Source organism: Panthera tigris, chromosome D1 (genome assembly GCF_018350195.1).
Source record: "Panthera tigris isolate Pti1 chromosome D1, P.tigris_Pti1_mat1.1, whole genome shotgun sequence".
NCBI classification, from domain to species: Eukaryota; Metazoa; Chordata; class Mammalia; order Carnivora; family Felidae; genus Panthera; species Panthera tigris.
This window is the reverse complement of record NC_056669.1, coordinates 1,476,298-1,499,425: the sequence shown is the minus strand read 5'-3', so window position 1 is coordinate 1,499,425 and position 23,128 is coordinate 1,476,298. Positions and strand designations below refer to the sequence as shown.

General features: G+C 43.3%; 1 protein-coding gene across 2 annotated transcripts in view; it reads left to right on the top strand.

Annotated features, from left to right (window-relative positions):
• MMP12 (matrix metallopeptidase 12) overlaps positions 1-21,239 on the top strand; it is a 44,370-nt gene extending 23,131 nt beyond the window's left edge. Inside the window, exons 1-10 of one of the 2 annotated variants that reach the window (XM_007075964.3) lie at positions 8,238-8,360; positions 9,510-9,757; positions 10,388-10,536; positions 10,624-10,749; positions 13,270-13,431; positions 13,946-14,069; positions 18,324-18,457; positions 18,823-18,982; positions 19,720-19,823; positions 20,732-21,239. In XM_007075964.3, coding sequence (XP_007076026.1) covers positions 8,256-8,360; positions 9,510-9,757; positions 10,388-10,536; positions 10,624-10,749; positions 13,270-13,431; positions 13,946-14,069; positions 18,324-18,457; positions 18,823-18,982; positions 19,720-19,823; positions 20,732-20,832 — 1,413 coding nt within the window. In that variant the 5' untranslated portion in view covers positions 8,238-8,255 and the 3' untranslated portion in view covers positions 20,833-21,239. Of the gene's footprint in view, positions 1-8,237; positions 8,361-9,509; positions 9,758-10,387; positions 10,537-10,623; positions 10,750-13,269; positions 13,432-13,945; positions 14,070-18,323; positions 18,458-18,822; positions 18,983-19,719; positions 19,824-20,731 lie in introns of those variants that run through there. The other variant, XM_042958183.1, reaches the window with a different exon arrangement.
• Positions 21,240-23,128: the final 1,889 nt, after the last annotated feature.

Sequence of the window (23,128 nt, the reverse complement as noted above, 5' to 3'; positions counted from 1 at the left end):
TATTATATAATCAGAGAAAAACATTTAAATTTCATTGTGATAAAATGAAAAATATTGGTTTATTTTTATTTCAGGTGGCAGTTATCATTGTCGGTGTATAATTACAGTAGCCATTAAATTAATTATGTTCAGGGGGTGCCCGACTCTTGATTTCGGCTCAGGTCGTGATCTCACAGTCCGTGGGATCGAGTCCCGCATCAGGCTCTGCCCTGTCAGCACAGAAATTCTCTACTTGGGATTCTCTCTGTCTCTCTCTCTGCCCCTGCCCCGTGCTTTCTCTCTCTCAAGATAAATAACTTTAAAAAAGTATTATGTAAAGAACTTGGACATAGCACATAAATCCTGATCTCTGTGTCATGTAACTTGTTTGGGCAGATTCAACAAGGATATGGCATGTCGTTGGCACCAACGGACTAGATTAAAAATTGAGATGAAACCCACTAAGTCCACATTAGTGGTGTAGGGGAGGCAGAACTTCACCTCTGTTCGCCTTAGGCATTCAGCCGGAGCTCTTGAACAGTAAGAGAGACTTCCCAAGAGAAAAGCGGCAGCTGTGGACTGCACACAGCAAAAACCTAGAAGAGAAGTAACTCGGAACGCTGGCTTAGAATTCCAGCGTACGTCCATGTTCAACAAAGAACAGTATGTTTGCAGAGAAATGACAAGACAGAGAAAAACGGTTTTAGTGTTCCCAGGGTGGCAAGCTGTGGGAAGGTAAATGTGGGGGGAAGTTAATGGAGTGAGGTTTGTGTGTGCGGGCTCCTGACTCCAGTAAGAGGAGGATTTGGATCTTGCCCTTAGGCAGAAAAGGGGGAACTTTTTCTGCCTTTGCCATTGCTTAATCGTCTTCAGCCCAAAACAGTTTTCATGCCAAAGAGACATATTTTGGGGTGACATAATCTGGTTTCCTTCAGTGGAATTAGGCTCCGGGAAAGAAGTCAGAAGGAGGACCATCTGCTCGGTCCCAAATGTGGAAGCGAGAAACAGAACGTGCTAGAGGCTTGAGCAGGGCTTGAAGCAAAGGAGTGGGCTTCGCGGGCAGTGTGTGACCAGAACATACCTGTGGACAGGCACCGGAAGGCCAGCTTCCCTGGGGCTGATGAACAGCAGGATTGGTCTTTCCAGAAGCAGACAAGAATGTGATTAGATGCATAAGGGACCTTCTTGAACTTCCTTGACGGATGCCGAAATCATGGTTGTTTAGACATTATTGTCACTCACTGTGAGATATTTTCCATTTGTAAAATGAATTCTCAGCATGATTCATGCTTCCTTGCAGGACTTATTAATCATCTGATCGAGTTGGTGTTGGAAAGGAGGAAGTTCCTTGCTGTCTCCACAGAGTAGATCTTTTTAGGGCCACCTTGGGTTGGAAATCCCAAGAGCTTTGTTATTCATAGTGAAACTAAGATATGAAACCTGACTTCATGAATTTCCTTGGTACTAAGGAAGAGCCTGTCTTTCTCTGTGTTTGTCTAAGTTACGTTAGGTAGCCGTCATGCACAGAGAGTGTTCCACACGGAATTTTGTAAAGCCATGCCCAGGTGGCTTCATTCGGTTCCTCCTTGTGTGTGTGTGTGTGTGTGTGTGTGTGTCCCCGTCCTTCTTTTTGCCTTCCCTTCCCTAGGTGCCCCCCTTCCCTTCCTCTGTGTGGGCCCATGTCATTGTTCAGCAGGATCCCATACAGTGCACTTTTGGTCACGACCCTGGCATATCCCAACTTTGGATAATAAGAGGGTTTCCAATGGAAGAGTCCTCACTCAGAAACCATCTCCCTCATAGGCTAGCTGTGCTGATTCCGAATCTTCCAGTAGAGACTGGTTATGACTGCACATTTTTCCAGCGGAGAGTCTTAGGTCAATATTTTGAAGTTCTTTATGTCTTTTAGAGTGCTTTATGGCAATGAAAAGGTCCATTATACTGTAGCTCTTTCAGGGGACCTCGAACAATATCTGGTAGAAAAGTTTGTTGAAAGGCAGCTGAGAGCAAGAGAGGCTTCCGAGGGCTCTAACTTGTTTGGATGGAAATGGCTCAGGAATTGAGGTGGGCAGGCATCTCAATATTTCATTAAGTTTGCCTGGGATCATCCCTGATTTAAGGACATGCATAGACGAGAGACTCCTGCTGCGGAAATGTGAGCCCGTTCCTCCTCTAGGTCCGGGCTAGAGGACCCAGAGGACCTGGGCTATGGTGACGCCTCCATGTTTCTATTTGAATTCCTCCTCTAAACTCCGATGCCTAGGTATTGACTGTTTAGTAACACTATCCTTTTGTGTTCTTTGAGGGCTAAGACAGGGTCTACAACCATCGCTAGTTTATAAAATATATACACTTTCTGGAAAAGATAGACAAAACGTTCAAAAAATTATGCTTAAAGTATGCTGATAGCAGCAACAATGATGATGGTGATGATAGGCCACGCCCACTCTGCAGAAAGGATCGTGTTAAGTAGCTGGTACATGTAGCCTGCATGAACCTCAGTCCAGCTGTGCCAGGTACAATGCGTTTTTAAATGTTTAACTTCAAGTCTGAGCTTCCACATCACTGGACTGGCAGGAAATTCAGTCAGTCATGCTGGCTTTCCATGCCCTCCATATCGATTCACCCAGCCCGCGTGCTCTTGACTTCTGCTGCCTGTGACTCCTGTGGCCACAGGACCCGGACCCCTGAGGGGAGCCAGAGCCTCAGGCCCAGGGTTTCACTTCGTTGCTGCACCTTGCGATGATAGCTTCTGTGGTCCCACCTCATCCCACTGAGCAGGGCCCAGTTCATCATGGTGCCCGGAACCCATAGGCTCCCCAACCACCTCCGGCACTGGCTCGGTGAAGAAAACATCCCTCTCTTCCCAAACGGTAACCATTTCGGGGGATTTCGATTCTTGGGAAAAAGTCAGAATGAGCATAATATGTTCAACGTCACAAAGGTTGAGGCAAAAACCACAGAGTTGGCTAGCGGCTTGAGTGGAGCTTGAACGAAAGGAGAGAAACATAGGAAAACATCACGTAGTTTAAAAATTACCTTGTCCCACTCTCGAAGGGAACTGTGCGGATTGTCTCTAATCTCTTCCCCTCTCTCTCTCCACGGGTTTGTTTTCCCTCTGCGTTGATCTGGCCCACAAATACAGCCAGTTCGTCTTTTCTGCAGATGCAGATACTTTTCAGTGACGCTTCAACAGCTTTGCCTTCTGTGGTCTAAAGAGTCTCTCTGAGATCCAGGCCTCTGGGCTTGATGTGCTCCTCCAGAGACTGCCTAGATCAGACGTGAGGTGTCGTGTCAGGCCAGGCAGAAGTGGTATCACAGGTCTGGTACCGACCCAGGAGTGTGGAGTATGTTGCATATAGGACATACATTCTCAGCGGAGCAGTGCACTCCTCAGTGGGTGAAATTGGTCCCTGGGGCAAAAAAATCTTATTTTTTATGTATAAAGGACAGACATCCATGTGGCATATGAACAGATACAGTTTTAAAATTTTTTTTAACATATATTTATTTTTGAGGGACAGAGAGTGAGTAGGGGAAGGGCAGAGAGAAAGAGGGAGACACAGAATCCGAAGCAGGCCCCAGGCTCCGAGCTGTCAGCACAGAGCCTGACACGGGACTCGAGCCCACAAACCGCGAGATCATGACCTGAGCCGAAGTCAGACGCTCAACCGACTGAGCCACCCAGGCGCCCCTGAACAGATACAGTTTATCTCTGGTGTGAACATTTCATGGGGAAATGTCTCAACTGTCTGTTTATGGGGGGCCCTGCGTGGGTGGCACAAGAGGTTACGGACAGACCGTTCAGGTGCCGGGAGCAGTGCCCGGTGGTTCCATGCATCCTCTTATTTCATCCTCCCAACAGTCGTTTATGGATCTGGGAGCTGCATGTTAATGACTTGCCCAAAGCCACACAGTGTGTAGGTCGCGTAGCCGAGGTCTGAGGCCAAGTCTCTTTCCCAAGCTTTGAACCTCCTGTGAAGCCAGGCCTTACAGCTGAAGCCAGTGGGGAGATATCTGCGTCCTTATCTCCACCCCTGGGTATTTACCGTGTTGTTGGAGAGCAAGAACAGGAAAATAGACAGCTAACAGCACGCGGGTTTATGTTCTCACACTGTGTCTACTCTGTGATGTGCGCGTCAGACATTGGCTTCCTGCTGCAGTTTGTGCCTTGGCTTATGGTCGCTTGAGGGGGAGCCACTCGCAGGGGGAAGGAAAGGGACCACGGAGAGAAACCATGGCGACCTTCACCTTCCGTGTTTCCTCCCTCCTCGCCCCTTCTGTGGGCTGCACCCCGTGGGGCTGGCCCCACTCCCGAACCCAACACACTCTGGGTTTCTCACCAACACGCCACAACCTTCCGCTTGGGGTTGGTGAACTCGGGTACGATGCAGGGCCGAGCAGCCATTTGAAGGCAGCAGATTTCTGACCAGTCACTCTGACATTCTCTGCCTTAGGGCTTAGTAGCAGCTCCAGGTCGGGTCAAGTTCCGGGTCATTCTGGAAGAAGGTGGAGGGGACTCTTCAAGCTGTCTCCCCCACCAACATCCGCTCTTCTCCAGGCTGTTTTCGATTCAGTGCCGGATGTACATGGATAGTCTTGTGGGTGAAAATTGGTCTTTAGGTGAACTCTTCTCCCATGTGGAAAAGGTTAGCGGGTCTAACCCAACCCTAACATGACCAACATTCAGGGACAAGAGGTAAAGGGTAAAGGCGAAGAATGAACATTTTTGAGGTGCTGTCATAGGAAGATAAATGCTTTTCACGAATTATGTCATTTGTTCTTCACACAACCTTAATATCGTCCCCACTTTACCCATGAAGGAAACGAAGCAGGGACACGGAGAAGTTAGGTTTAAGTGCACACGACTGGTTGACTCTTCATGTCGCGCTTCTCGGGGGTGCTCTGGGCCAGTTCTTGGGGGGCTCTGGCAGCTAGCCACCTTGGCAGTGGCCACGGCCCAGGCCAGGGCAGGGGGGAGGGGCGCAGAGGTGATTCTCCAGGGATGGACGGGGCCTGCCACCTTGCTGGGCCTCCAGATCCCCTACAGTGTCTCAGGCTGTCTGCTTCCTCCGGGCCCCACAGCAGCAAAGGGGAGAGCCTGGCTTCAACGGAAAGGACTGAGGGCATCGCAGGGACACGCGTGGTGGTTTGTGGTAGTAAGATAACCCTGGGAAGACAGAAATCTGCAGAAAAACCCGTGAGGTGTGACAGAACCATGGCTGTTGTGACAACAAGTCGGGACAGTCAGGAGACCTCCCTGATGCATCCTCAGGCAATTCACTTCCTTTCTCTGGACTCCCAGTTTTTCATCCATAAAAGGAGAGGATTAACTAGCTGAAGTTTTCTCCCCGCAACTGGTGAAAGGGTAAGCTGGGGGATTTTTTTCTATATTTGGGGAACGTGTCTCCTCCCTGGTCCTCACCGATGACCACACTGCCCTTTGCCTCTAGATCCTTAGGGACGACGCCCCGAATAGTTGGAGGTGATTATATCGGGGACATGCCTCAGAATGTCCTGGTATCTGGCTCAGGAGGGAAACAGAGTAATAGGGAAGCTTTGTGCTATTGGATCTGCTTTTCAATAAGAAGGTCTTTCCAGCAAGTTGTCCCCGTTATGAGGGTCTCCGACCTGGGGTACTTTCTGTACTTGCGTAGACACACTGTTCTTTACAGGGAGCGTTGCCCTTGATTCTGACCCCCCTCAGTGCATCCCCTGGAAGCCATGTGCCTGCTGGGACCCTCAGCTCCCAGGCTGGGCCTGGATCACAATCTTTTTGTGACCCTAACGTGGGAGGGAGGTCTGGACATGCACGTGATTTCCCTTCTCATCCCCAATACCACCCTCTTTTAAGTGTCTCGCCTAAGCGTGCAGTAAAGGAAGCAAGACTTCCTGAAGTCTCACTGAAACCATAAGGTGTGTCAGGCATTAGACTAAGTACTTTTCCCTGTAATTTAAGGTAATCCTGGCAACAACTCTGCAGGTAGCTGCTATTTTTATTCCAGTTTCACAAACGAAGACATTAAGTCCTAAAGAGATCAGTGATTGTGAAAGATCGTAACATGAGCTCAGATTCTCAAGCTTGTTGACTTGACCCCAGAACCTAAGGTCACACCCCCTGTAACATTCAATGGCTGCCCAAATGGCCCTTATTGCTCATACTTAACCCATTTGGGGCATTTGATAAGCCAAGACCAGAAACTATTACAATTTGAGTATAGGGTTTTGTGTTTTTTTTTTAATGTTTGTTTATTTTTGAGAGAGACAGATTGGGAGCAAGCAGGGGAGGGGCAGAAAGAGAGGGAGGGAGGGAGGGAGGGAGGGAGGGAGAGAGAGAGAGAGAGAGAGAGAGAGAGAGAGAGAGAGAGAATATATCCCAAGCAGGCTCCACGCTGTCAGCGCAGAGCCTGATGTGGCTCTCAAAGCTGCAAACCGTGAGATTATGACCTGAGCTAAAGTTGGACACTTAACCCACTGAGCCACCAGCTACCCCAGTTTTGTTTTTTGTTTTTTGTTTTTAAAGACAGCTTCCAGTGAGGACATTTTTCACTTCCTTTGTAGTTGGGCGGCTTTTACCTTGTATTTTACATCCTACGCTTTCTAGACTTCCTGAAAGTCTTCCCCACACCCGACCCCTTCCTGCTTAGGAATGCAGTGGGTTCTCGTGTGCTTTCAGTGAGGTTTAGGGGCACACCTGCTGTGTAACAACAGCTCCCACAAAGACGGTTCAGTACTGTTGTTCTACCGGCCCTATTCTCCAACAAGATTGCTCCATACCTATTTCTTGAGCACCTACTAACCTCAAGGTGGTTTTAGGCACCAGAAATACAGGGCTGAACAATGCAACCAGACCCTGCCCTCGTGGGGCAATGCTCTGTGGCCAGAGAACCAGCCCCTCCCATGTTTTCTCTAAATCCCATGTTCTGCTGCTTCCTAGCCAGACCATCATGCTTCTCCAATGATTCTTAAGTTCAGTATCTGACAGAACTGCCTTCCAATACTTCTGCTTGATCCTCGTTTTCGTGGGGCATACAGCCTCACCTGGGTGCACCCTAAAGGTGCATGATTCTCTCCTTTTGGGCCGAGAGAAAGGACCTGAATATTCGTCTATACCACTATAGACGGATAATACGACTATGCGCTGGTATTTATGATACACCATCTTGTGTAATCATCACAAAAGCATAAGGAGGTGAAGGTTATCAGCCTCATTTCAGACGAAACAGCTGAAGATCCTAGAGGTCAAATCAGAGAGCCTGAAAGGGCAGAGTTGGAGGTGGGATGCTGGCTGTAGGGCAGACAGATCCCTTGTTTTCCCGGAGCATCAGCCTCAGGGAAGCGCTGGGGACCCACTGGGAGGTGGGTGACAGCAATGGCTGAACCCTAACCCAGTGTCATGCGACCCCTCAACCACCAGACCGTTCACACAGAATCGGGGGACAGCCCCACCGCTCACGCTTCCACCATCGTGGTTTATTCCTGGATTCTTAGACAGAATCTAATGCTCGTCTTCGAGCATTCCCTACTGACTGAGAGGCAGATGCTGTGCGAACAGAGCAACCACATCAAGGGAAAAGGGGGGAGCTGAGCGGAGAGGGAGATCGATTCCGGGAGCAAACGTTTCCCTCTACACAGTTGACCTTAAGCTGCTGACTCCAGCCAGTTAGGGAGGCACGGGATCCGCCTCTGGGATCTGTCTCCACAGCCTGCACACAGAACAAAACATCAAAGCATCGTGATGTTACGGACTTTTCCTTGTTCAACACAATGTCTCCATACATCACAGTTCTCTAGGGAGCTAGACTCAGCTTGGAGAGGATTCTTCCAAGTTAGAAAAAAGGCTTTTATGCATCCAACTTTTTACATGTTTTTTAAAAAGCTTATTTTGCCTATAATAAATATAAGGAAATTATTATAGCAAAAATTCAGACACTGAGCTTTCTAGACACAAGTTTCTAAGTTACTGTAACATTGTAGTGCTTAGTGGTCCTCATATAATGCCTTATTTCATAGGGCCTCTTTATTTTGAGGAAATATACTCTGAATTGCCTGAGTCATGAGTTCGGTGCTAATTGACCCATTGTTGGTCCTAGAAAAATATCTGTGCTTGTGTTTGCGGGTTTTTGAGATAAGTCAAGGGATGATATCAACTGTGAGTCACTCAGGATTTCATATTCACAGAACAGGGCCTAAGGGCTATATAAGCAGGGACATTTGAGGAACTTTGCACGGAGGAGGAACAGGGTTAGTTGGGGAGAACCCTCCAGAAGTGGAGAATGAAGTTTCCTCTATTAATGCTGGTCCTACAGGCCACTGCCTCTGGAGCCGTTCCTCTGACTAACTCCACAGGCTCTGAGGAGAATGATGTGCTCTTCGCTGAAGTAAGTACTGACCCCACAGCATTTACGCAGCCTGACTTTTGTCTTCAAAATTGATCGCATTGACCAGTTTTCTCTTGACACGGACTAGTTGCAAACTGGTTTAGGCGGCTCTTTGCTTTGAACACTGTATTTTTCTTTGCCACAGACGAATGTAGGAGAAGTACTGGTTTTGAAAGTTTTATAAAATTGGGGGATGACTTTGTTTCTTTTGCTAAAAAGCTGTGGCCAAAGAGTTTTAGTTAAAAAATAATTGGAGTCGTACATCTGGTCTGTGTTTTACAATCGTCGTTTAATGTCATTTAACAATCTGAGGTTTAAACAGTGGCTTCATTATTTAACCGCTTCCGCCCGCCATGATCTTTCAAGACGACTTGTTACCTTCAGTCATCCCAGCTGTTTCTTCATGAGCTTTTTTTTTTAAAACAGGATTTTTTGGGGCGCCTGGGTGGCTCAGTCAGTTAAGCAGCCGACTTCGGCTCAGGTCATGATTTCGCGGTCCGTGAGTTCAAGCCCCGTGTTGGGCTCTGTGCTGATGGCTCAGAGCCTGGAGCCTGTTTCAGATTCTGTGTCTCCCTCTCTCTGACCCTCTCCCATTCATGCTCTGTCTCTCTCTGTCTCAAAAATAAATAAACGTTAAAAAAATTTAAAAATAAAAAACAGGATTTTTTTTTCCATTTGTCTCTTTCCTCTGAGTTTGGATGCTCTCCCCATTTTCCAAGACTCTTTTCACTTTGAATTTGTCGTGGTTGTCCATTGTGTTGAGCTTTGGATTTGTAAGCAGGAAAATTTTATCCCAACTTAAACTAATAATTTGTGCATCCTGACAATGAAGGTCTTGCTCTTTACTTGATGCTGTGATGTGCTAGATGCTGAAATACATTTTAAAAAAATAGAAGCCCGTTCAGAAAGGTAAGGAGACATCAAGGTGTTTTCAGTGGGCTTCCAGCAATCAAAATCGCTAATGGTTTATGACTCACCTTGACGGCACAGAAAATAAAGATTTTTTTCTCATTATAATTAATTGTCTGATACCTGGTTCGGAAGCATCAGTGTACCGTTCAGTCATATATACAGAGGTGCCTCAGAAACCTTTCTGTGTAGTAGAACGTCTAACTAAAGTAGAGCGTCTAACGAAGTACATCTTTCCAGAGGTACCTGGAAACCTTTTACGGTTTTGTCATGGATGGAGTTCCAGTGACAAAAATGAAAGTCAGTCCGAACCTGATGAAGAATAAACTTCAGGAAATGCAGCAGTTCTTGGGGCTGAAAGTGACTGGGAGACTGGACGCCTCTACTCTGGACATGATGCACATGCCCCGATGTGGGGTGCCTGATGTCCACGAGTTCAGGACACTGGCAGGGAGGCCTGTGTGGAGGAAACGCTTTCTCACCTACAGGTAACGTCGTGGCGGTTTTCTCCTTTCCCTGAGGTCTGACTTCCAGAAGCCTGAACCATTTAGATATAGCCCCAAGTCTGAGAGTAGGTGAGAAGCCTCTCTCGATTGTCAACGCCATCCCTGTGTTAAAATTCGTTCTTTCTGGAAGGGGGGATTGTTCACTCAAAGAGGGACTGTTTGGCTTGTCCACCCAGAGCAGAGTAGAAAGCCTTCAAATAAAAGGAGAATTAAGCTATATCTATGATAAACAAGAGACAGGAGAGCATTTTATAGGATAGTCAAGATGGATAAATCCAGACGTCTGGGAGTGGGGACAAAAGGCATAGGCTTCTATGAATGTAAGTCCTTCGCAGAGAAAACCCATAAATCATAAGCGAGAAGAAATCCAGTTAGATTCTGTTTCAGGAGGAAGCTGTCCAAGGATACATGTTTTAGTAGTTAATGATGTGGGGTTTGGTTATCCAGAGTATCGATTTACGAGAAGATTCTTTCTCCAGCGATGCAGACAGAAGTGAGGTGTCACAATAAGAACTAACACATGGTTCCCATATATTTCTCCCTCTCCCTCTCCCTCTCCCTCTCCCTCTCCCTCTCCCTCTCCGTCTCCGTCTCCGTCTCCCTCTCATACAGAATCAACAGTTACACTCCTGACATGAAGCCTGCAGATGTTGACTATGCCATCCAAAAAGCTTTTCAAGTATGGAGTGATGTGACTCCCCTGAAATTCAGGAAAATTCACTCAGGAGAGGCTGACATTATGATCGGATTTGCATCTGGAGGTAAAGGAGGTGGATTTCTTTCATCTGTGTCATTGGCACGACCTGTTGTCTGTAAAGAAGGACTAATTGTCTTTACTCTTTCAAAAGCTCATGGAGACTTCAATCCTTTCGACGGCAGAGGGGGAATCATAGCCCATGCTTTCGGACCCGGACCCGGTATTGGGGGAGACACACATTTTGACGAGGCTGAAACCTGGACTGCGAACTACAGAGGTAGGCAAAAATAAAAGCTCACCCGGAGTGTGAACTCAGGAAGCTGAGAAGCCATAGTTTGGAAAGGTAAAAGCATTTAGGCGGTCAGTTCTTGACGGCACAGTCCGTGAAGTCCAGCAAAAGCAGATGCCAACCCTGGGCATACGGCAGTCCCCACGTACGTGGCCATCCACACATGTCATCATATGCTGACGTTTCCTTAGGTTTCTAGTGGCGCAGAAAGATGAAGTTCTATAATAGAAAGTTTAGAAATGCCTGTCGCAAAACACAAGGTTATATGGTCACATACTCTCCTGAGCTTCTGGGATAGAAATTTCAGGATGCCCAGCTGACCCTTGAACAAAGCGATACCTTGTGTGTATTTACGGAGGAGGCTGTAACTCACCATCCCTCTCAGGCAGTTGGGGAAGAGGAACAACTACTCTCCCCTGTTTGAAGGAATCACTACCCATTGGAAAATTCAAACCATCCTATCACAAGCCTTCCTAATCTCTCTGTGGGAAATTCTATGCTGTATGACTGACTCACGAGGGAAGTCATTGGAGAGAAGGTCTTCAAGAATGAGCTCCTCTCAGCATCCCCCTCTCTCTGGCCGATACTACATGCATTGGATGGCAATATTTTTACAGACCAGAAAGGCTGTTTGTTTTAGTCTGATGCATGCCCCAAGGCTTATTAAGTTCTTTATCGAGAAGAGGAGTTTTGCACTGAGACAAAAAGCACACAATGGAGTGGGAAACAGAGGACAGACAGACACCCGGGATTTTGAGATAAGGACCGGTGGTGGTCTTGTGTGCAACACATTACAGGGATGGAGACTAGGATAAATTTAGGATTTAGGTCAAAGTGTAATAGGTTTTGTTTACTTTTCCCGGTTTTAGGCAGAATGCAGAGAATGACAGTCTTTGGTTCTTTCTCATTATTGGAGAGAAGTGAGTTAGTTGCTCAGCCCAGTGTTAGAGGGAATGCTTAGGGGGTCTGTGTTCCTGAAGACCCCCCCCCCCCCAGAGATGCTCACTCTTGGGTACTGGCCACACCCTGCAGCTAAATGGCGTGTGACTCTGGGAAAATCTATTTTTCTGAGCTTCAGTTGTGCCGTAGAAAAAGAAAGATAAAAATGAAGGCATGGGAGTAGAACAGAGATTTAAAAAAAAATCATAACAGTCCAGGGCTAGTGAAATCTTCTGAAAACTGAGAAATGTGAGAGAAAGGACACACCCCTTCTCTCTTCCCTACAAATGTGCATCTCTCTAGAACATACAGAAAAAATGAACAGGTGAAACTGTAACTTGGTGACGTCACTGTGTCTACATTGTAAGCATAGACTTTGCCTTCATTTTGAGTCATGTATAGTAAAAAAAGGAGCTTTTGAGCCAAGACATTTAGATTGGATTCTTGGTTCAAGCCCTTAATTTGGTCCATTAATCTTGCTGATACTGTGTCCTCGTCCGTAAATAGACTGAGTGCTGGCTTCCTTTCAAGTTTCGCAAGGAACAGACAGGGTATGATACATTCCTTGGTGGCTCAGAGGACCTGGAACTTAATTTGGCCTTTTATTTGGGTTTAGTAAAGGATGGTTAGTAAAGATATTTCCATATCCACTGAAGTCTGATCAAGCGTACCTGCAGAATGGAAAGGGAATGTTGTAGAAGTGGTGAGAACCGGGGCGCCTGGGTGGCTCAGTCGGTTGAGCGGCCGACTTCGGCTCAGGTCATGATCTCACGGTCCGTGAGTTCGAGCCCCGCGTCGGGCTCTGTGCTGACCGCTCAGAGCCTGGAGCCTGTTTCAGATTCTGTGTCTCCCTCTCTCTCTGACCCTCCCCCGTTCATGCTCTCTCTCTGTCTCAAAAATAAATAAATGTTAAAAAAAAAAAAAAAAAAGAAGTGGTGAGAACCAGTAAACACAGCTACAAGACAACATTCTGGAAGTGTTCACGACAGAACACATGCCATGTGAGCTGCTGCTGTGATCCTTTTTGCCCCCAACGGGAAATTTGATGATGTGGAGAGACATTTTTGGTTGTCAAAGTGGAGGGAGTGTGCTACTTGAATTAAGTGGCAAACCCGAGGGCACCTGGGTGACTCAGTCGGTTAAGCATCCGACTTTGGCTCAGGTCATGATCTCGCAGTTTGTGGGTTCGAGCTCCGCAAGGGGCTCTCTGCTGTCAGCACAGAACCTGCTTCAGATATTCTGTCCCCCTCTCTCTGCCCCTCCCTTGCTCACGCTCTCTATCTCTCTCTCAAAAATGAATAAATGTTAAAAAACAAGAAAGAATTTTAAGTGGCAAACCCAGAGATTTCTAGACATCTGTGATATACAGGACAGCCCTAACAACAAGGGATTATCTGGCCTATAAAGTCAATGGTCCTGACATCAAAAAACCTTATGTAAGAGAGAAAGGAAATAAGTAAAGTATTCGCAAATGCGTCCCCTTTCATTGTGTCAGATTTCAGTTGTGTCATTGTCTTCTGGATGCAAATATCTTTCACTGCTCTTTTCCCCCCTCTGATTTCCTCTTAGGCACAAACTTGTTCCTAGTTGCTGTTCATGAGCTTGGCCATTCCTTGGGTCTTGGCCATTCCAGTGATCCAAAAGCCATAATGTTCCCTACTTACAGTTACGTTGACCCCAACACCTTTCGCCTCTCTTCTGATGACGTACGTGGTATTCAGTCTCTCTATGGTGAGTTGAATTTCTTTACCATTTTGCTTCACAAAGATACTCACTCTCATGAATAGTCTCATAATATCTGCATCTGAAAAAAACTTTAACATGGATCTTTTCTCTTGAGCCCCCTGAAAACCCTGTGAGGTAGGTCACCCAGATATTATCTTCATTTTACAGAAAAGCACAGAGACCCGGTGTGCTAATGCCAGTGACGGGCAGATTCTGAGTCTTCTGGCCTCAAGCGTGTTCTTTCTGTCCAACATACCATTGTCTTTGATGAAGGCACACAGAGAAATAATCGGACCGGAACAGGAAAACTGGAGTGATCAGATTTTTCTCCTCCCATGATGTTGCAACCACATGGGAGAAAGATCTTTATTATATGCTTCCTGTGAATATTATAAGAATCCTAAGTTGCTTTTTATGCACTTCTCATCCCGAAAAGTGAATGTTGTAAAAGAATGATTCTTCCCTTTAGCAGCTAAAATGCAATTTTTTCCCCTAATGCTTCTTGAAATGTGTTTTACAGGAGGTCCAGAAAGGCGCCAACCCCCATCACATCCTGACAGTACAGAATCGGCCACCTGCAACCCCATTCTGAGTCTTGACGCTGCCACTACTGTGGGAAATAAAATCATTTTCTTTAAAGACAGGTATAAGAATCCTCCTTACATCTAGCCAATATGGGAGGCTCTGTCCTTGGATTTATAATTTTTTTTTGGTCAGAGAATCGTGGAAAATGATGGAGAATGACGTAGATGAAAATGAAGAGGGACTTGGACTGAATTCTGTAGGAAGTAGACAGCCTGAAGGTTTTGAAGGAAGAGAATGGTGTGATTGCATTTGTGTTTAATGATAAGATTAGTAAGTAAAAAAAAAAAAAAAAAAAAAAAAAAAAAAAGGATTTACAGTACGAATCTGGGGTGAGGAAAGACAAGACAGGAAGAAGTGGAACAAGGCTATTTTAATCACAGGTAAAAATGGTTAAGTCTGGGACTACAGGTGTGACAGTACCTATTAAAAGTCTTGATTACAGAGAAAGTAATTCCAGGATAACTTAATGGTTTCTGCCTTAGAGCATAGATGGAAGCAGGTATTGGAGGTATGAGGAGTGGAGAAAATTAGTATTTGATGGACGGGACAAATATTCTCCATTTTTTAAATGGAAGAGTAATTGACATACAACACCGTATTAGTTTCACGTGCTCAACACAGTAATTTGATATTTATGTATCTTACCAAAGGTCACCAGAATAAGGCTAGTTACCATCTGTCACCGCTTAGAGTTCTTACAACATTATTGACTGTATTCCTTATGCTGTACATTACCTGTCTGTGTCTTACTTATTTCATCACCGAAGTTTGTGCCTCTGAATCCCCTCCAGCTATTTTGTCTACCCCTGACTGACTCCCCTTGGCAACCATCAGTTTGTATCTGTGAGTCTGCTTCTCTTCTGTTTTGTTTGTTCATTTGTTTTTGTTGTTTTGTGGACTCCACATCTAAGTGAAATCACATGATGTTTCTTTCTCTGCCTGACTCCCTTCGCTTAGCCTGATATGCTCTAGGCCCCCCGTGTTGTCGCTAATGGCAAGATTTCATTCTTTTTTTGTGGCCGGTATCCCATTGTATACATACCACATCTTCTTTATCCATTCATCTATCAGTGGACATTTAAGTCGCTTCTGTATCTTGGCTATTGTGAATCATGCCGCAATGACCGTAAGGGTACGTATGTCTTTTCTAATGAGCGTTTTGTGTGCTTTGCATAAATACTTAGAAGTGGAGCTGGTAGGTCATATGGCATTTTTTTATAACTAACTTTGTAAAGAGGCTCCAGACTATTTTCCAGAGTAGCTGCACCAATTTGCATTCCCACCAACGGTGCTTGAGGGCTTCCTTTTCTCCACATCTTCACCACCACGTGTTATTTCTTGTCTTTTTGATGACAGTCATTTCGACAGGAGTAAGGTCATAGCTCGTTGTGGTTTTATGTGCATTTCCTGATAGTTAGTGGTGTTGAGCATCTATTCATGTCTCTGTTGGCTATCTGTAGGTCTTCTCTGGAAAAATATCTGTGCCAGGCCTCTATTTTTTTTTTATCAGATTGATTTTTTTTTTTAAATATCAGGTTGTATGAGTTCTTTATATATTTTGGATGTTAACATTTTATTGGATATATCTCCGGCAAGAGTCTCCCATTAAATAGTTTGCCTTTTCCTTTTGTTGATGGTTTCCTTCACTGTACAAAAGGTTTTTAGTTTGATGCAGTCCCACTTGTCCATTTTTGCTTTTGTTGTCCTTGTGTGAGGGGACAGATTAAAAAAAAAAGAAATCTCTAAAGCTAGTGTCAAAGAGCTCACTGCCTATGTTTTCTTCTAGAAGTGTTATGGTTTCAGGTTCTACAGAAAAATCCATTTTGAGTTTTTTTCTGTATGTGGTGTAAGAAAGTGGTCTGGCTTCATTCTTCTGCATGTAGCTGTCCAGTTTTCCTGACACCATTTGTTGAAGAGACTGTCCTTTCCCTGTTGTATGTTCTCAGCTCCTTTGTCATAAATTAATTGACCATATAAGTGTGGGTTTATTTCTGCGCCCTGTATTCTGTTTATTGATCTCTGTGACTGTTGTTGTCTAACACCATACTGGTTTGATTAATTTTTCTGTGTAGTATAGAAATCTGGAGCATTTTACCTCCAGCTTTGTTCTTTCTCAAGTTTGCTGTGGCTACTTAGGATCTTTTGTGGTTCCATACAGATTTTAAGAGTCTTTGTTCTAGTTCTGTGAAAAGTGATGTAACTATTTTGATAGAGATCTCACTGAATCTGTAAATTGCTTTGGATAGTATGGATATTTTAGTAATATTTCCTCTTGCAATCCACGAGCATGGAATAGATTTCCATTTATTTGTGTCATCGTCAATTCTTTCATTAGTATCTTAAAAGTTTTCAGAGTACAGGTCTTTCACTTCCTTGGCAAAATTTATTCTGAAGTACTTTATTTTTTTGATGCAATTATAAATTGGAATGCACTATTAATTTCTTCTGATAGTTTATTATTAATGTACAGAAACACAACAGATTTCTGTGTATTGGTTTTTTATCCTGAATCTTTACTATGTTCACTTACTAGTTGTACCGGTTTTTTGGTGGTGTCTGTAGGGTTTTGTATAGGTAGTATTATGTCATCTGCAAATAGTGACAGTTTTACTTCTTCCTTTCCAATTTGGATGTCCCCCTTTTTTTTCTTGCCTAATTTCTGTGACTAGGACTTGCAATAAGAGTGAACTTCATGGTCTTGTTCCTGATGGTAAAGGAAAAGCTTTCTGTTTTCACCATTTAGTATAATGCTAGCTCTGGGTTTGCCATGCATGGCCTTTATTATGTTGACATATATTTCCTCTATAACCATTTTGTTGAGAGTTTTTCTCGTGAATCACTGTTCAATTTTGTCCAATTATTTTTCTGCAGCTATTGAAACGATCATATGCTTTTTAGCCTTCGTTTTGTTCATGTGATGTATTGCAATGATTTGTGGATATTGAACCATCCCTGCATCCTTGGAATACATTCCACTTGATGGTGGTGTATGATCCTTTTGATGTATTGTTGAATTTGGCTTACTAATATTTTGTTGAGAATTTTTGTATCTATGTTCATCAGGAATATTGTCCTGTAATTTTCTTTTTTTGTAGTACATTTGTTTGATTTTGGTATCAGAGTAATGCTGGCCTTGTAGAATGAGTTTGGGAGCATTCCTTCCCCTTCATTTTTTTTTTTTTTTTTTTTTGGAATAATTTGAGAAGGGTAGGTATTAAGTCTTCTTTCATTGTTTGGCAGGATTCACCTTTGAAACTGCCTGATCCTGGATTTTTGTTTCTTGAGAGCTTTTGATTACTCAATTTCATTTCTGGTAGGGTCTGTTCAAATTTTCTATTTCTTTCTGATTCAGTCTTGGAAGATTGTATGTTTCTGAGAAATTATATCCATTTCTTTTGGTTGTCCAGTTTGTTCACACATAATTGTTAATAGTAGTCTTTTGTGATTGTTTGTATTTCTTTGGAATCCATTGTAACTTCCCTTTCATTTCTGAATGTATTTATGTGAGCCCTCTTTTTTTTTTTTTTTTTTTTTCTGGTGAGTCTGGATAAAGGCTTATCAATTTTGTTTATCTTTTGAAAGGCCAAAATCTTACTTTCATTGATCTGGTAAATTTTTTCTCAGTCTTTATTTCATGTATTTCCACTCTGATCTTTATTATTTCCTTCTTTTAACTAGCTGTGGGCTCTCTTTGTTCTTTTTCTAGTTCCTTTAGATGTCAAGTTAGATTGTTTATTTGGGGTTTCTCTTGTTTTTTTGAGGTACGCCTATATCGCTATAAACTTCCCTCTTAGAACTGCTTTTGCTGCTTCCCTAAGAGTTTAGACTGTTATGTTTTCATTTTCATTTGTCTCAAGGCAATTTTTAATTCCTTTTTTGATTTCTTCATTCTTTATTGGTTGTTCAGTAGCATCTTACTCAGGCTCCACATATTTGTGGGTTTTTTTTTTTCCAATTTTCTTCTTGTAAATGATTTCCGGTTTCGTTATTCTCCATTTTTGAGATCCAAAAACTGGACATTTAGGTTGAATAACTTCATTTAGATTACAAAACTGGTGAATGAATTGTGGGTGCAGATGAAAACCTAGATCCCTTGAAGTATCAAAGCTTCCATATGGTGATTTGCCCATTCAGATCATTGTTATTATGAAAGACTTGATTAAGGTCCTTTCCTCATGCTCCTAGAGAGACATTCATGGAACAGAATGTAAGAATATTGAAAAACAGCATTGCTTTAGGTCATTCCCACTGAACATTTCATGGCTCTTGAGTCTACAGTGATTTTTTAACATGTTTTAAATGTTTTTCATCAGATACTTTGGGTGGAGGAATCCTGAGAGTCCAAAGAGCAATATTAGTTTAATTTCTTCTTTCTGGCCAAACTTACCATCTGGCATTCAAGCTGCTTATGAAATTGGAGACAGAAATCAAGTCTTTTTTTTTAAAGGTAACTCTCATGTTTAGTTTGCTATTGAGTGTACTTCAAGGAAGAGAATACATGAAGGAAATACTACTAATTTTTATAAACATAGAAAAAAGTACCCCAGATCTAATTAATGGTGAGTCTTAACTATGAGCCAAAAATAGCTTAAATACCTAGGTAATGTGTAAAAATTTCAGGAAAAGTTTGTCAAATATCGATCATAATACTTGTGAAAAATATACAGAACCACTGGAGACAAATCATGTTCAAGAACAAAGAGCAGTATGTTTTAGAACTATGGATAAAGAATGACATTGTTTGTAGTGAGTCGGTGTTTCTGTGACTCTTTTTATATGACTCCAGTGTATTCTTTTTCTTTATCTTCACAGATGATAAGTATTGGGTAATTAGCAACTTAAGACCACAACGACTCTATCCCAAGAATGTACGTTCTTTGGGCTTTCCTAACTTTGTGGAGAAAATTGATGCAGCTGTTTTTAATCCACTTCTCTATAAGACCTACTTCTTTGTAGGTAGTCAATATTGGAGGTGAGCTTTAATGATTGGTTATTTGACTCCTAAAATTTGTGGAATGGGCAGGGAGTGGGGTTTTCCAGTAGGTAGTTTTTCTATTTAAATTCCTAAGGATCCTTGACCTTCCTAGAAGAGAGATCAAGAGAACATACGTCTGGAATAGTTAATTATCATCCTGGGTCAGTTCTCGGGACTTCTGGATTCTGATTTGTAAGATGGCACACGATGTGTTTTTTTTTTAAAGGAACACTTTAAATAAAATGTTCCATTATTAATCATAGTGCAGACACATTGGGAAATAGTGGTATAATGTACGAGACCCAGAATTTACACAGTCTCTTTAGGGAGTGTGGGTATTTTCAGATTCCTTTTTATAACCTTGGGCCCAGGAAGACAAAATGAGGAGACCATCTTCTGAGTGACAGCAAATCCTGCAAGGTCTTCCCTAACAGGAAATTAGACAGTCTGGCTCTGTAACGCAAGACCAGGTCCTGGTGCAAGCCTTGCGCAGGAGCGAGGGAAGTTCCTGACCAGAAATTGGGACTCCTAGGGTCCGAGTCCTGTGGGGACTAGGAATAAATCAGTGAACTGCTTAGGTCTTTGATCTTCTTATCAGCGCAGTTTAAGCCTGTTCAGAAAAAGCCTTTCAAGAGAGAATAGGTGGGTTTTGTGGTTCATGTCATAAAATATCAAGGTCTACATCATGAAATCCATTTTTCAATGGAGGTCCTACTGATTGTTTTTTTGCTCAGGTACGATGAGAGGAGACAACTCATGGACCCCGGTTATCCCAAATTCATTACCAAAGCCTTTCCGGGCATTGGGCCTAAAATCGATGCAGTCTACTATAATAACAGTAAGTAGATTATGGGAATCCCTTTTTAAAACACTGAAGATTATAAAGGCTCCAAGGTCAGAGGATGTGGAATCAAATCAGAAAAGAACAGAACCCTGAATCTCTCCACAGGGCGACAGATAGAAAATTCATAGTCTGCTTAGTTGAGAATCGGTAGGCTTGAAGAATGAGGGAGCTAGAACCAACAGTTTATTTCTAGGGTGGTCTAGCAGGTGGGAGCATATGGTTGTTGCCGCATCTATGTGTCTGAGTCTCTGGAGTTGCTGTTCCCATCAAGCTTTGCAGTTGTGCAAGTGAGCACATGGCAAGACTCGGGCAAGCTGGACTCACACACTTATTTGTGCCTTGCATTTTTTTTCCCTTCCTGGCAGCCCCCTCCACCCTTTCTGGGTTTTCATGGAGCAGGGCTAAGGGTGGGATAAAAAAAAAAAAACGCTGAGCTTGTTTGCGTTTGTGTTGAGGAATATCCTCAGGCAAGGTCAGCCTAAGCAAATTGTTGGCTGGGCCAAGGCATTTGGCTTCTATGCCAATGCCCCTGTCTGTCTTACTTCTCCATCGAGGCCTCCGTGTGCCCTGCCTGGGCCCAGTGTTTTCCCTCTCACTCTGAGTTCTCCACCTGGAGTGTGACCTTTCAAAAACTCACCTCTTAATAGTCAGTTTCTAAGACCAAGCAATCTTCTCAATAAAATTACTGAAGATACTTAATAGTGAAATGATGATAAACACATATCCAGGGACAGGATACCCAGTGCCAGGACCCAACGTTTATATTCTCAAATGTCTAATATAAACCATCTATAAAGTCTGGTCTAATATAGATATTCTGTAAAAACACAGATGTGTGTTACCTTCTTTTTTTAAAAAATGCAAGTGGGGATTTAAGCTGTTCAATGTGTTTTCGTTTTCAGGACACTACTATTTCTTCCAAGGATCTGTTGTATCGGAATATGATGTCCTATCCCATCGTGTCACCAAAAGGCTGAAACACGATATCAAGTTAGGTTGTTAGGAAGGGTGTAATTAGTAATGTTGGTCAATTCACTTCAGTTAAATAAGAATTTATTGCTTACTTGCTCTGTGGCCAGCGTACCAGTGCATGATGGTGCATTTCATAAAATAAGGTAAAGTCTATAGGCCAGAGATAAATGATCATACACGTAAATGGTCATACAAATTGCGTAAGATTTTTCGATTTTGAAAACCCTCACTGTCAATTTTTACTTGATTCAACTTTTCAGCTTCAAAACAGACACCTTCAAGGGGCCATAGACTATCTTGGTCCCTGACCATCCCACAACTGAGACATTATCATGATTTCTTTGCCTTAACTAATATTAAGAAATAATTTGTTTCTGTGGCCATTAAAGGTTTGAACAAGTACATTTTTTTAATTCTTTTGGAGTAAAAATAGAATATACCAGGAAATGACAATTAATGTAAGTAATATATAAATAAATTATATAATTATGGTGACAATGTTATTTTATTCTGTTGTCAGTGTTGACTTTTCTAAATCGTATATGAAGTATACATAGATATATTTTTTTTTCTTTTGCTCAAATAAAAACTTTGAAAGAAAGTATTTGGTTTCTGGGAATTTTTTCATGAAAAACTGTATTTTGAAAATAGTTTTGGACCTACTCCTAAATAAAGAGTCTCTACATGACTGAGGTGTGAATGGGAATATGGCAAATGGGAGAGGTCATATTTGCCTTGGCCACTTATCTAAGGCTACCTAAATCCCTGGTCTCAAGGCAGGAAAGCATTCTCTGGACTGCGTGTGACCCCGAGGGGCACGCCCAGTGTACGACCATGCGCCTGGAGAGAAAAGATGTAATGGGAACTTCCTGGTCTCCTGTGATTCCCACTGTGGCTCAAGTCTCCCCGTGTGGGCCTTGTAATTACTGTGTCACCTTGACAAGGCATTAAATCTAAGCTTCCCCAAATTTAGTAAAAAGTATTAGAAAGTGTTACCTTCTTTCAAGGTTTTTATTCATTGAGAAAACAAGATACACGATGAGCACGTCACGCTGGTAGCTTGTTCTGCCTAGTGTCGATTTTGTTCGCTGCCTTGACCCACAATTTCCCTATTTCTGGATTGCATATACGCATGTTAAAGTTCCAATTCGTATGATACGGGTTTGTGGAATGCTTGTAGCTTTCCATTTATTTGCACACCATCACTGCTGATGGCAAGATCCAAGCAATAGTGAATCCCATTTAAGCTCAGATGATCCCTTTTGATTAGTGGGAGGAACTGAGGTCAGAAAATATGAGGAGCAGATCGATTCTAGATGGGGATGGAGTTCTCTGTCCTTCGGGGCTTAGATCCATTCTCTAGTAAGTGCTTTTTGAGTATAATAATCCTGGCATTGTCTTTGCAAGGCACAGGGTCAAGCCATTCTGAGAAGGAATGTTATTTCCCCTCAGCAAACTACACGCTGGACATCCTTCAAAAGAAGAAACTTCCCCACGGGATTAACATCAAAAGAAAACAGTGGTATCTGGGTTGGATTGTCTTTGGCCTTAGGTAATTCAGGGGCAGCCATTTCCCTTAACAGATGAGTGTGTTGGAGTAAAAGCCAAGAGCGTGCCCTTCTCAGTCTCAGCGGCACTCGTGACAAATGCCTCCACAGATTTACAGGTGGACCCTTCCTCCCTCTACCTCTGTTTGTGCTGCATCTTTAAATTTTGTTTAACAAATCCTTAGAATGGGAACCGTGTGCCAGGCACTGTTCTAAGTGATGCATGCGTGTGCGTGCACGCACACACACACACACACACACACACACACCTCACTGCTTTCATCCCAAGCTCCAGGCAAATGCTGTCTTTCTCTTTTGTTTCAATGAAAAGACCAAGGCACCGAGAGGTAAACCCAACTCGCCTGAGGCTACACAGTCTTGGAGGTGAAATTCAAAGCCAGTCAGTTTGACTCCAGAATCTGTGTTATTAACCACCACAAACCCTGCCTTTTAAAATCATTACGTGGAGAAAAATCAAAGTACCCACTCTGTACCACTTTGTACCTCCACTTGACCTCTCAGTTACAAGGTCTTTAATACATCATAAGGATTCTTTGTCCAGTCCACGGAGTATCATTTTGCTTTGGGAAATGTAGTAGTGTTATCTTGCTAATGACAGAGAGCAAATACCCAAGACTTGGAAATGATGATTGTCTTTACGATACAGTGATTCACATTGTCTAGTAGATCCTCTGGAGGACAGCTGATTTTACAAGGGTGAGCACCTCTGACTTGGCACCGACCAGGCTATCCATAAATCTGTAAAGATAGAAATAGTAT